At 49.0% G+C, this 13898-nt stretch overlaps 1 protein-coding gene across 1 annotated transcript in view; it reads left to right on the top strand.

Moving 5' to 3' along the window:
- Positions 1-13898, top strand: part of EML6 (EMAP like 6) — a 363450-nt gene that overhangs the window by 235681 nt on the left and 113871 nt on the right. Inside the window, exons 20-22 of the mRNA XM_063918642.1 lie at positions 2391-2518; positions 9269-9410; positions 12361-12513. Of these exons, the coding sequence (XP_063774712.1) occupies positions 2391-2518; positions 9269-9410; positions 12361-12513 (423 nt within the window). The remainder of the gene's footprint in view (positions 1-2390; positions 2519-9268; positions 9411-12360; positions 12514-13898) is intronic.

Below are 13898 nucleotides of genomic sequence, written 5' to 3'. Positions count from 1 at the left end.
GCAGAGTGCTCATCTTCAAGAGGGCCGCAGATTCGGCATACAGGACTGGGTCCTGGTAACCACGGATGCCAGCCTTCGAGGCTGGGGGGCAGTCACACAGGGAAGAAATTTCCAAGGACTTTGGTCAAGTCAGGAGTCGTCCCTACACATAAATATTCTGGAACTGAGGGCCATTTACAATGCCCTAAGTCTGGCAAGGCCTCTGCTTCAAAACCAGCCGGTACTGATCCAATCAGACAACATCACGGCAGTCGCCCTTATAAACCGACAGGGCGGCACAAGAAGCAGGATGGCGATGGCAGAAGCCACAAGGATTCTCCGATGGGCAGAGAATCACGTCTTAGCACTGTCAGCAGTGTTCATTCCGGGAGTGGACAACTGGGAAGCAGACTTCCTCAGCAGACACGACCTACACCCGGGAGAGTGGGGACTTCATCCAGAAGTCTTCCAACTGTTGGTAAACCGTTGGGAAAGGCCACAGGTGGACATGATGGCGTCCCGCCTAAACAAAAAACTAGATATTGCGCCAGGTCAAGGGACCCTCAGGCAATAGCTGTGGACGCTCTAGTGACACCGTGGGTGTACCAGTCGGTTTATGTATTCCCTCCTCTGCCTCTCATACCAAAGGTACTGAGAATAATAAGAAAACGAGGAGTAAGAACGATACTCGTGGTTCCGGATGGGCCAAGAAGAGCTTGGTACCCAGAACTTCAAGAAATGATATCAGAGGACCCATGGCCTCTACCGCTCAGACAGGATCTGCTACAGCAGGGGCCCTGTCTGTTCCAAGACTTACCGCGGCTGCGTTTGACGGCATGGCGGTTGAATTCCGGATCCTAAAGGAAAAAGGCATTCCGGAGGAAGTCATTCCTACGCTGATAAAAGCCAGGAAAGAAGTAACCGCAAACCATTATCACCGTATTTGGCGAAAATATGTTGCGTGGTGTGAGGCCAGGAAGGCCCCAACAGAGGAATTTCAGCTGGGTCGTTTTCAGCACTTCCTACAGTCAGGAGTGACTATGGGCCTAAACTTGGGTTCCATTAAGGTCCAGATTTCGGCTCTGTCGATTTTCTTCCAGAAAGAACTGGCTTCACTGCCTGGAGTTCAGACATTTGTAAAGGGAGTGCTACATATTCAGCCCCCTTTTGTGCCTCCTGTGGCACCTTGGGATCTCAAACGTGGTGTTGAGTTTCCTAAAATCACATTGGTTTGAGCCACTTAAAACTGTGGATTTGAAATATCTCACGTGGAAAGTGGTCATGTTATTGGCCTTGGCTTCGGCCAGGCGTGTGTCAGAATTGGCGGCTTTGTCATGTAAAAGCCCTTATCTGATTTTCCATATGGATAGGGCAGAATTGAGGACTCGTCCCCAGTTTCTCCCTAAGGTGGTATCAGCTTTTCACTTAAACCAACCTATTGTAGTGCCTGCGGCTACTAGGGACTTGGAAGATTCCACGTTACTGGACGTAGTCAGGGCCTTAAAAATTTATATTTCCAGGACGGCTGGAGTCAGGAAAACTGACTCGCTTTTTATCCTGTAGGCACCCAACAAAATAGGTGCTCCTGCTTCTAAGCAGACTTTGCTCGCTGAATTTGTAGCACAATTCAGCTGGAGCATTCTGCGGCTGGATTGCCGCATCCTAAATCAGTAAAAGCCCATTCCACGAGGAAAGTGGGCTCATCTTGGGCGGCTGCCCGAGGGGTCTCGGCTTTATAACTTTGCCGAGCTGCAACTTGGTCAGGGGCAAACACGTTTGCAAAATTCTACAAATTTGATACCCTGGCTGAGGAGGACCTTGAGTTCTCTCATTCGGTGCTGCAGAGTCATCCGCACTCTCCCGCCCATTTGGGAGCTTTGGTATAATCCCCATGGTCCTTACGGAGTTCCCAGCATCCACTAGGACGTCAGAGAAAATAAGATTTTACTCACCGGTAAATCTATTTCTCGTAGTCCGTAGTGGATGCTGGGCGCCCATCCCAAGTGCGGATTGTCTGCAATACTTGTATGTAGTTATTGCCTAACTAAGGGTTATTGTTGAGCCATCTGTTGAGAGGCTCAGTTATATTTCATACTGTTAACTGGGTATAGTATCACAAGTTATACGGTGTGATTGGTGTGGCTGGTATGAGTCTTACCCAGGATTCAAAATCCTTCCTTATTGTGTCAGCTCTTCCGGGCACAGTATCCTAACTGAGGTCTGGAGGAGGGGCATAGAGGGAGGAGCCAGTGCACACCAGGTAGTCTAAAAGCTTTCTTTTAGTTGTGCCCAGTCTCCTGCGGAGCCGCTATTCCCCATGGTCCTTACGGAGTTCCCAGCATCCACTACGGACTACGAGAAATAGATTTACCGGTGAGTAAAATCTTATTTACTATGCCTTCACCTTTCAGGCTTACTTTTAGAAGACAATCCTTCAATTTGTGCCATCACTTTGGGCCATGGACATATTTTAGTTGGGACCAAGAACGGAGAAGTCCTGGAAATTGATAAGAGTGGTCCAATAACGTTGCTTGTTCAGGTGAGATTTTTGGCTTCTTACCACATACTAATAATAATATTTTATCAATGGTTTACTCTCCAGCTTAGTGTCATTTATCAGGATAGTAAAAGTCCCAGTGATTTCTGTGGCTACATAGATGACAGTGCTAAGCGGGGTATGAAACTCTGAGGCGACTTCTACAAGTGACATTTCTGTTCTTTAAGGAAATATACATAAATAAAACATAACATTTTCCCCAAATTCTAAATGTGGATTATAAAACTCTTAACCACAGTTTTATCAGATGGGGTTAAACAATTCTCCCTCAGACCAAACATAGGGGCAGATGTATTAACCTGGAGAAGGCATAAGGAAGTGATAAACCAGTGACAAGTGCAAGGTGATAAACGCACCAGCCAACCAGCTCCAGTATGTAAATTAACAGTTAGGAGCTGATTGGCTGGTGCATTTATCACCTTGCATTTATCACTGGTTAATCACTTCCCTATACTGTCTCCAGGCTTAATACATCTGTCCCAATAATATTTGTCTTGGGTAGAAACTCTCTGACTAGTGTATGAAAACCAGTGTTGGTGTAAGAGGGGTGCGGGTGCAGTGCCTGCTGCCGTGCAGGTGTAGTCTCACTGCTTACCTCGCGCCACACTTTCACCTTCAGGTCACGGAAACCTCAACGGACCTGGAATCTTAACTGGAACCTGGACACGGCGATCCCCTTTTAGAAGCAGACGACGGACGAGCTAGGAAGGAAAGGAAACCAGTGAAGGAGTATCAAATCTTTTCCATAGGAAAAGAGTATGCTCCAGGGGTGGCGGCGACCTTCACCGGTTAGGTGAAAATCATCATCGGCATAAAGCCTCAACCACCCAATTCTCACCTAACAGCGCTCTCACGCTGAGGTGTACCCTGGACCTTGCATGACCGAGCACCGAGTACTTGGATCTTCTCCACTTACAGGTCCCTGTAAGGAGGCAAAAAGAAACAACAGCCGTGCAGGGCCAAGAACTAACCTAGTGTGCGTCCGTTACACTAGCTGCATGAACAGAGCCCTCAAACTAGCTCAGGTGTATGTGGTGCAACACAAACTATACACAAACTTTAAACAAACACGTTGCCCTGCACGGGAAAACAGCACATATCATAATAACGCAGTATAAGAATAACCAACGTCCTGTCCCTTTAAATCCCTATCTCCTAAAGCTGTTGGGGCTATGTGTGTGGAGCTGGACCACTCCTCCACACAGGGGAAAACTTACTTTAGATTACTGGGGAATGGGCGCCGTACAGCCTACCCACCTCCCCATATACTAATTTACCAGGGGCCCATACACTAATTTAGCAGGGGCTCAGGCCCTGCGGGCCTGCCTATGTCTACACTTTGGAGTGACCTGGGCCTAGTGCCCAGTACCACCCATATTCACCTGGGGGAAGGGGGGGCACACACTATTTATACTGGGCCTAGTGCCCCCTAGCTGTCATCACAGGCTAGAGGCCTGCAATTACCCACGGGCCTAGTGCCCGCCTAACGTGGAGCAGGTTGGTGACTCTGGGCCTAATACCCAGAGTCACCTTATATACCTTAGGAGCTGTAAGTCCCGTGACGAAACACGTTGGGCGTGGCCAGCAGGACGTGTGACGTGAGACCCAGTGTCCGGAGTACCGGAGTGTGTGGTTGCCGTTTGGAGTCCGTGAAGCTGGGAAACTTCAGCGTCCGTGGTATCTGGGGAGCAGCGGCGGCTATCAGTGTGAGCGATCCGGAGGCCACACTGATTTTCCACTTTGCACCGGTTACCTTGAATTTAAATGTATGTGAGTTTATACTTGTCAGTAAAAGTATTATTGACCCACCACTCACCTTTGCGCCCTCCATCTTTTTTCTTTTTTATCTTTCTTATATATATATATATATATATATATATATATATATATATATATATATACTGCACATGTGCATGCATGTCTGTGTGGCATTATGAATTGGGCATCCACTGTCACCCCAGTCTCAATCACCCACTATCTCCCTGTCACCCCTGCCCCAGTCGCCCACTATCTTTCTGTCACCTCTGCACCCCCAGTCACCCACTAGCTGCCTGGATCCCCTGTCACCCAACTATCCCCCTGTCACCCACTATCCCCCTGTCACCCCTGCCTGATTAGTCACCCACTATCTACCTGTCACCCCTGCCTCCCCGTCACCCACTATTTGTCTGTCACCCACTAACCCCGTTACCCCTGCCTCATTAGTCACCCACTATCTACCTGTCATCCCTGCCTCCCTGTCACCCACTATCTGTCTGTCATCCCTTACCTACTATATCCCTGTACCCTTGGGGGTACAATTATGTGGCCACGCCCCTTTCTTGTGAGACCACATCCCTTTTTGCAGTGCACGCCGTCCCTTTAAAAAGTTTATCCCATCAAAGGGCGCCAAAATTTATATTTGCGTACAAAAAAAAATAAGCTTGGGCTGGCCCTGCACAGGCCTGATGCCTGATCTTGCCCACGGGCCTAGTGCCCGCCTACTGTGCCACAGGCCTGTGGCCTGAATGTGCCCACGGTCCTAATGCCCGATCCCTGGTGGCCTAGGGTGAATTGGTGTAAAGCCTGAGAAGGGCCTACCTCACGGTGGAGAAGGCTGCAGTGGAGAACTTCGCAGCTCTATTTCTTCCCACCACTGCAGCACTTCTCAGTCCTGGATGGGCTCTTCTGCCGCTGGCCTGCTGTGGCCAGCGGCGCCGCTGCCTCTTCTTTGCGTCCAGCTGCCGCTGGACATCTTCCTGGACCGCAGCGTCTTCTGGTCTCTTCTGCGGCCTCAGGAACTGATTCCGCTGCGTTCTCTTCTTTCAGGTGCCGCTCGACTTCTCCTGGCGCTCCCCGGCAGCGTCTAATGTCACCCGGAGGTGGGGCCTATGACACAGCGAGCGTTGATTGGCTCACCGAGGCCGCCCGTGATTGGCCGGCGCTCCGTGAGCCGTGATTGGATTGAATTGGCTGCGGGACCGGCACCATGCAAACAGTGCTGCTCCCGTGCCGCTCCCCGCTGCTGTACCCAGACAGGCGCTGGGGACAGACACACCGCCCCAGTGCCGTCCACTGCCACTCTCTGCAGCACCAGCGCTGGGATCAGACACCCGATCTCAGCGCTATCTGCTGCATCCCGCTGGGGACACAGCTCTGCCTCCGCCCACTGCACTGATGTGCCCTGTGATAGAGGGCACATCTCTACATTGGATACACCCACAGGGGAAACCGTCAGTGGACCCCACTACCTGGGGGCCCACCCCCTTCTCTAGAGATCAGGATCCAGACTGTGCGCTTGCATTATACATACTGTATGTTACCTTATACTAGACTGGACTTTGTTGTATTTTATATGGCGCATTGCTGCTATTAATCTGGTACATTTTCATGCATGCACAAGCAGTAGTTACTATGTATACTATATATATTTATAAAGGTGCCCATGCCCACTCTATTGTTTAGCCAAGCCTCTGTGGAGTCTGACCACACCCCCTCTATAGATTGGCCACACCCTAAGTATGGCACCCTACCATTGCATCCCCCCGGTGGGCCCTTCATGCCCCAGTCCAACACTGATGGAAACTATTGACAGTAATTATATGATTCTGGTAACAGCTACCCAGCCCTAGTGATCTCATTTGGGTCCTGATTCAGAAGTGGACGGATTTAGGGCCCAACTCAGTAAGGATTGCAATCCTTGTGGACGCATGCTGGGGCCCGCCCATCACAGAGCAAGGCAGCCCAGCATGCTGACCACCGCTCCCCACCTTTATGAAGCAGAAATTGCAGGCCCCCGTTTGCGCCTCCACGCCCCCCGTTTTGAGGCCATGCCAATGCAATGCTCCATCTTTGCCTAGGAAATGGAGCGTTGCTGCCCCCCCCCCCCCCCTCACCGCGCGCCTCGCAAGCGCCTCTGCCTGATTGACAGACAGAGGCGTTCGCATTTTCTGCGGGGAGGGGGGGCGCCTGCATCCTTTTTCGTAATATTTGCGGTTGGATCGCGTTTTGCAATCCAACCTGAATCAGCCCCCTAGGGCATTGTTTAAATCTGCACATACGTCCTAGACGCAGTGCACATGCTCCCCAGTGGCTACTGCATGGAAAGCCATACTAAAAGCCAGGGCCATAACTAGGGTGGTGCGGTCAGTGCTGCTGCAGAGAGTGCATATGCTTTGTGACTACCCCTGAGCAATCACAGATTAATTGGCCAGGGAGTGACTGCTGCAGCAGCCTGCAATTGCTTAGCAATTCAGATGGGCCAAGCCACTTGGGTGATTATTATCTGCCCTATACTGCCATTAAATAAAATATGCATGCACCGAATATGGCAGTTTTTAGCTTTTTTGGTACTCACAGTGAAGCCACGCCTCCAGCCATATTCTGGGAGCACCTGAGCCAGGTACAGGGAGGGTAGGCAGCAGCAATTTCAGGCTTGTGACCTAGGTGGCAAAAAATCTTCTTTTTTTTCCAGAGGCATTTTACGATTCAGGTTGCATCCACCTCCTGCCATTAGAATCCGGACCATGATCTTCTAATTAAATTAAGAGCTGTGAATATTTTTTACCATTAAATTAAAATATATTTTCATGATAGATAACTTTTTCCAATGCAGAGATTCAGTTGACTTTCTCACATTCACATCTCTGAATTTCTTTTTAACCCAATATGAACTTATGGGTCTGATTAAGAGTCAGGTGGGTGCTGCGTCTTCGGCCGCAGCAGAACTGAGAAGTTATGCAATTACTGCAGTTGCCATCTTTTGTAATGAGACGCCCAATGCCGCCTTCTCAGGGCCCCTACATGCGTTAGAAGATGCAGCATCAGAGAAACATCGGAACATCGGACGTTTGAGCAACCTTGAAGTTGCTCAGAATATCCAACACAATTAAGCGGGCCGGGCCGGTGAAACTGCGATCGAAGACGCAGTTGCTGGCTTCGGCATGCCCCCAAAGTGTCACCGACACGCCTCCATTTTCGACAACACTTCCCATCACCGCCCCCAAATTCTTGCAGTCTGTCAATCAAACTGCGGCTGACAACATACTGCTACAGGTGTCATTACATTATTGTGGGATACGCGCAGCGTGGCTCCAACGCATGCACAGACCACAATGCATCCTGTAATTTGTGACCAAACCTAAGCTGCGTCCCTTCTGAATCGGGCCTTATCCCAGAAATGAACTGTAATACAGGATGGTATTGTTAGGCTTGGAAATGTGATTACATACTGTAGCTGGGTTTTGGAAAAATCTTGGATGGAGCAGTTTCGTTAATTCAGTTAGAATGCAATAGCATTATTCTGCAGATTGATTAGATCAATGGAAACATGTATTGACTAATGCATGAAAAGCAGTACTTATGAGATGTAATTATGGTGCTCTGGAAAATCTTGTAAATGTTTATAGTTCCATAATGGGAATCACTGCAGACTTGCAATATAGATGTTATTGGCCTGATACAATACCATGTAAACGATAATATTATTTCAGTACAACATTCTCAGATGGAAACATTGAAATATCTAGTAGGGGGTAAATATGTGAATTTTAGACAAAAAATTGCCGCAATATATAAAAATGACTTTGTATTGTTCTATATTTAGCCATTTGTTTTTTCTAGTACATAAAAAAATAAGAACGATTATCTTCTGCGAGTGATAGGAATCTGTCTTACTTAAGATATATTCTGCACATTTCTCAATTTGAGTCTATGCCAGAGGGTCACAAACGCGGTCCTCAATGCACCCCAACGGTCCAGGTTTTAGGTACAGTATATCCATGTCTCAGCACAGATGCTTAAATCAAATTGACTGAGGTGCTAAGTAGGGGGGTCATTCCGACCCGTTCGCATGCAGCGGTTCATTGCTGCGGTGCGAACGGGTCGGAACTGCGTATGACTGGTGACGGCTGTCGCCAGGCAGCGACCAGAATAAAGAAGAAAGTGATTTTTAGCGCGATCGCAAGAAGATTGACAGTGGGGAGGCGTTCCGGGGGGGCGTCTACTCACCGTTTTCCGGGCATGGAGATCCGAACGCAGGCGTGTCCAGGTGTTTGGAAGGCGGATGTCTGACGTCAAATCCGGGACCTTAATCGCTGGATCGATCGCACAGGGTAAGTAACTGCAGGGCTGGTCTACTTCTGCACAAAACTTTTTTTAGCATAGCAGGGCTGCACAAGCGATCGCAGCCCTGCTATGCTAAAATACACTCCCCCATTGGTGGCGTCTAGTTGATCACACGAGCAGCAAAAGTTGCTACGTGCAATCAACTCGGAATGACCCCCTAAGTCACCTGTGGCCAAGCATGGATAAACTTAAAACCTGGACTGTTGGCGAGCCTTGAGGACCACGTATGAGAACCTCTGCTCTATGCAGCCACTTTTTTTTTTTTGCTCAGCTGAAAAAAAAAATATATATATATATATTCCCAAAGAGCATTCATTTAGAAATATATTTATATATATTTTGGAACATCTGAAAATTGCCCGGCAGAATATATAACTAACGGAGATAAATGTGCCGTGCACTTCCAGATAAATGGACGGAACCGGGCATGGAGGTTGAGTTTTTTCTAACGGCCAACATGGAGTGACATCACAGGTGGCAGGCCATTTGTGGACAGCTAAATATTATAGTGACGGTGGAGATATTGGGGAAAATAGTTTGTACCCCCTAAATCTAGTTGCTACGTTTTCCATAAGTTGATCAGAAAGTATAATTCAGAATATTTTTGTTTGGGGTTTTTTCTGACAGGGACATATGGAAGGAGAAGTCTGGGGTCTGGCTACCCACCCACAGCTGCCAATAAGTGCCACAGTGAGTGATGACAAAACACTCAGGATCTGGGAACTCTCCTCCCAACACCGCATGCTGGCTGTGCGGAAGCTGAAAAAGGGTGAGTATGTGCGGTGTGGCCCCGACTGTAATACTGATTACATCAACCATAATGCATGTTGATATAGCCTACCACTCTACCTGCTCACCACGTAACCTATTGACCACGTTACTTGCTCACCACGTTACCTGCTCACCACGTTACCTGCTCACCACATTACCTGCTCACCATGTTACCTGCTCACCACATTACCTGCTCACCACGTTACCTGCTCACCACATTACCTATTCACCACGCTACCTGCTCACCACGTTACCTGCTCCACCTGCTCACCACATTACCTGCTCCCACGTTACCTATTCACCACGCTACCTGCTCACCACGTTACCTGCTCACCACATTACCTGCTCCACCTGCTCACCACATTACCTGCTCCCACGTTACCTATTCACCACGCTACCTGCTCACCACGTTACCTGCTCACACGTTACCTGCTCACACGTTACCTGCTCACCACATTACCTGCTCCCCACATTACCTGCTTCACCTGCTCACCACATTACCTGCTCCCACGTTACCTATTTACCACGCTACCTGCTCACCACATTATCTGCTCCATCTGCTCACCACATAACCTATTCACCACATTACCTGCTCACCACGTTACCTGCTCACCACATTACCTGCTCCCACGTTACCTATTCACCACGCTACCTGCTCACCATATCACCTGCTCACCAAATTACCTGCTCCCCACATTACATGCTTCACCAGCTCACCACATTACCTGCTCCCACGTTACCTATTTACCACGCTACCTGCTCACCACGTTACCTGCTCACCACATTACCTGCTCACCACGTTACCTATTCACCACATTACCTGCTCCCCACATTACCTGCTTCACCTGCTCACCACATTACCTGCTCCCACGTTACCTATTTACCACGCTACCTGCTCACCACATTATCTGCTCCATCTGCTCACCACGTAACCTATTCACCACATTACCTGCTCACCACGTTACCTGCTCACCACATTACCTGCTCACCACATTACCTATTCACCACGCTACCTGCTCACCACGTTACCTGCTCCACCTGCTCACCACATTACCTGCTCCCACGTTACCTATTCACCACGCTACCTGCTCATCACGTTACCTGCTCACCACATTACCTGCTCCACCTGCTCACCACATTACCTGCTCCCACGTTACCTATTCACCACGCTACCTGCTCACCACGTTACCTGCTCTCACGTTACCTGCTCACCACGTTACCTGCTCACCACGTTACCTGCTCACCACATTACCTGCTCCACCTGCTCACCACATTACCTGCTCCCACGTTACCTATTCACCACGCTACCTGCTCACCACGTTACCTGCTCACACGTTACCTGCTCCCCACATTACCTGCTCCCCACATTACCTGCTTCACCTGCTCACCACATTACCTGCTCCCACGTTACCTATTTACCACGCTACCTGCTCACCACATTATCTGCTCCATCTGCTCACCACGTAACCTATTCACCACATTACCTGCTCACCACGTTACCTGCTCACCACATTACCTGCTCCCACGTTACCTATTCACCACGCTACCTGCTCACCATATCACCTGCTCACCAAATTACCTGCTCCCCACATTACCTGCTTCACCAGCTCACCACATTACCTGCTCCCACGTTACCTATTTACCACGCTACCTGCTCACCACGTTACCTGCTCACCACATTACCTGCTCACCACGTTACCTGTTGTTTACCACGTTACCTGTTGTTTACCACGTTACCTGCCCACCACGTAACCTATTCACCACGTTACCTGCTCACCACGTTACCTGTTGTTTACCACGTTACCTGCCCACCACGTTACCTGCTCACCACGTAACCTATTCACCACGTTACCTGCTCACCACGTTACCTGCTCACCACGTTACCTGCTCACCACGTTACCTGCTCACCACATTACCTGCTCACCACGTTACCTGCTCACCACATTACCTGCTCACCACGTTACCAGCTCACCACATTACCTGCTCACCACATTACCTATTCACCACGCTACCTGCTCACCACGTTACCTGCTCCACCTGCTCACCACATTACCTGCTCCCACGTTACCTATTCACCACGCTACCTGCTCACCACGTTACCTGCTCACCACATTACCTGCTCCACCTGCTCACCACATTACCTGCTCCCACGTTACCTATTCACCACGCTACCTGCTCACCACGTTACCTGCTCACACGTTACCTGCTCACACGTTACCTGCTCACCACATTACCTGCTCTCCACATTACCTACTTCACCTGCTCACCACATTACCTGCTCCCACGTTACCTATTTACCACGCTACCTGCTCACCACATTATCTGCTCCATCTGCTCACCACGTAACCTATTCACCACATTACCTGCTCACCACGTTACCTGCTCACCACATTACTTGCTCCACCTGCTCACCACATTACCTGCTCCCACATTACCTATTCACCACGCTACCGGCTCACCATATTACCTGCTCACCACATTACCTGCTCCCCACATTACCTGCTTCACCTGCTCACCACATTACCTGCTCCCACGTTACCTATTTACCACGCTACCTGCTCACCACGTTACCTGCTCACCACGTTACCTGCTCACCACGTTACCTGTTGTTTACCACGTTACCTGCCCACCACGTTACCTGCTCAATACATTACCTGCTCACCACATTACTTGCTCACCACATTACCTGTTCCCATGTTACCTGCTCATCACGTTACCTTCTCACCACGTTACCTGTTCCCACTTTACCTGCTCACCACATTACCTGCTCACCACGTTACCTGCTCACCACGTTACCTGCTCACCACATTACCTGCACACCACGTTACCTGCTCCCACATTACCTGCTCCCACATTACCTGCTCACCACGTTACCTGCTCACCGCGTTACCTGCTCACCATGTTACCTGCTCACCACATTACCTGACAATAATTGTGTTGTCTTTCAGGTGGACGATGCTGTGCCTTCTCTCCAGATGGGAAAGCCTTAGCTGTAGGCCTGAGTGATGGCAGCTTTATGGTGGTCAATGCTGACACCCTTGAAGATATGGTTTCCTTTCATCACAGGAAGGAGATGATAGCAGATATTAAGTTTTCACCAGGTACCGTATGACTTCCTCCTCATACTCTAACCTTTAGATGCATTTAGGGCAATGTATGTGGTTTTTGAACTTGTGGGATTCTCTGTTAACTGAAATGCCTACTAAAGGCTCCAGAAAGAGTAAAGGGAAACAGGATCATAATGTTTTTTCTCCCTCAGTGGTATTTAAAAAAGCATTTTCTCCTACACCCAGTCTGCGTACACTGCTACTATGGTGTGGACACTTAAAAGGTTAACATTTTCTGTGAGGGCTGAAGCTCCTCCATTCTCCCAGCCTGCATCAGTTTTTGTTAAGTTCCCAAAGTTCCCAAGGAGTGGCAAGGTTTCTATGGAGCTGCATTGGACAGCTTTGTTTTAGGGCTTTTTTTTCTATTTCTTTTCCCATAGTATTTACATTGACTTTACACTGTTTGTCACACTCCCCTGAGTGCATTGCTCTTGGGTGGAGGTGGTGCCGTTCAGTGGCCATCTCTCTTTTTAGACTCCACAGAGGTTGTTACCACCTCTCAAGCACCAGCTGGGAAATTCTGTCTTTGGGCAAATGGGAAGAACACCCCTTTCAGTTGGTCTCTTCTGTTGACTGAGGGGGTAATTCAGACCTGTTCGCTGTTGTGTGAATTCGCAAGGCGTCCGATTATCAATCAACTGTACAAGGCCAAGCTGCAAACAAATCCTGCGTCTTTTTCGTTCGCTAGGCGAACGCAGGTTAATTCACAGGAAGCGGACGTTTGGGGGGGTGGTAACTGGACGTTTTCTGGGAGTGTCAGTAAAAACGCAGGTATTCCCAAAAGTTTTCAGGGAGGGAGTGTGACGTCAGCTACGGCCCCAAACAGCCTGTTTCTATCACACTGTAGGGGTAGGTCCTGGACTACACACAGACTGGAAAAAACATTCAATGGTGAGTGAGTTGCAAACGGATTTGCAGCTGACCGTTGTTTGCAAAGCTTTTTGCATGGCGTATGCAGACTTGCACAGGGCGGGTATTCACTCTGTCTGGGCGCCAACTATCTGATCGAAACTTCTGCAAATTTGCAGAGGAGCAATCAGGTGTGAAATAGGCCCTGAATTATGTTAGATTAAAAGTCCACCAAAAGTATACTCCCAAGCAGAGCTGAAGCTGACAGCCTGTGCCAGTGTACTCCTGTACGGATATGCAGTCTGTAGTGCTGTGGCTGTCCTAAAGGCTCTGGCTGTTGTCTGAAATCCTTGGGGAGCTACTGTAAGTGCACAGGCGTCTCTTTTTACAGATACTGTCCATCACTTTTTTTATCTGTTATTGGGACTATTGAGGTGGTCTGTACCAGAATGCTATAGTTTATTCTGTGCTTAGATCAGTTTCTTTGCTTATTCTAGATCAGATTCTGTTAGGGTCTTTTTGTTGTTCCC

Source organism: Pseudophryne corroboree, chromosome 4 (assembly GCF_028390025.1).
Source record: "Pseudophryne corroboree isolate aPseCor3 chromosome 4, aPseCor3.hap2, whole genome shotgun sequence".
Classification (NCBI taxonomy): domain Eukaryota; kingdom Metazoa; phylum Chordata; class Amphibia; order Anura; family Myobatrachidae; genus Pseudophryne; species Pseudophryne corroboree.
This window is presented reverse-complemented; position numbering and strand designations above follow the sequence as displayed.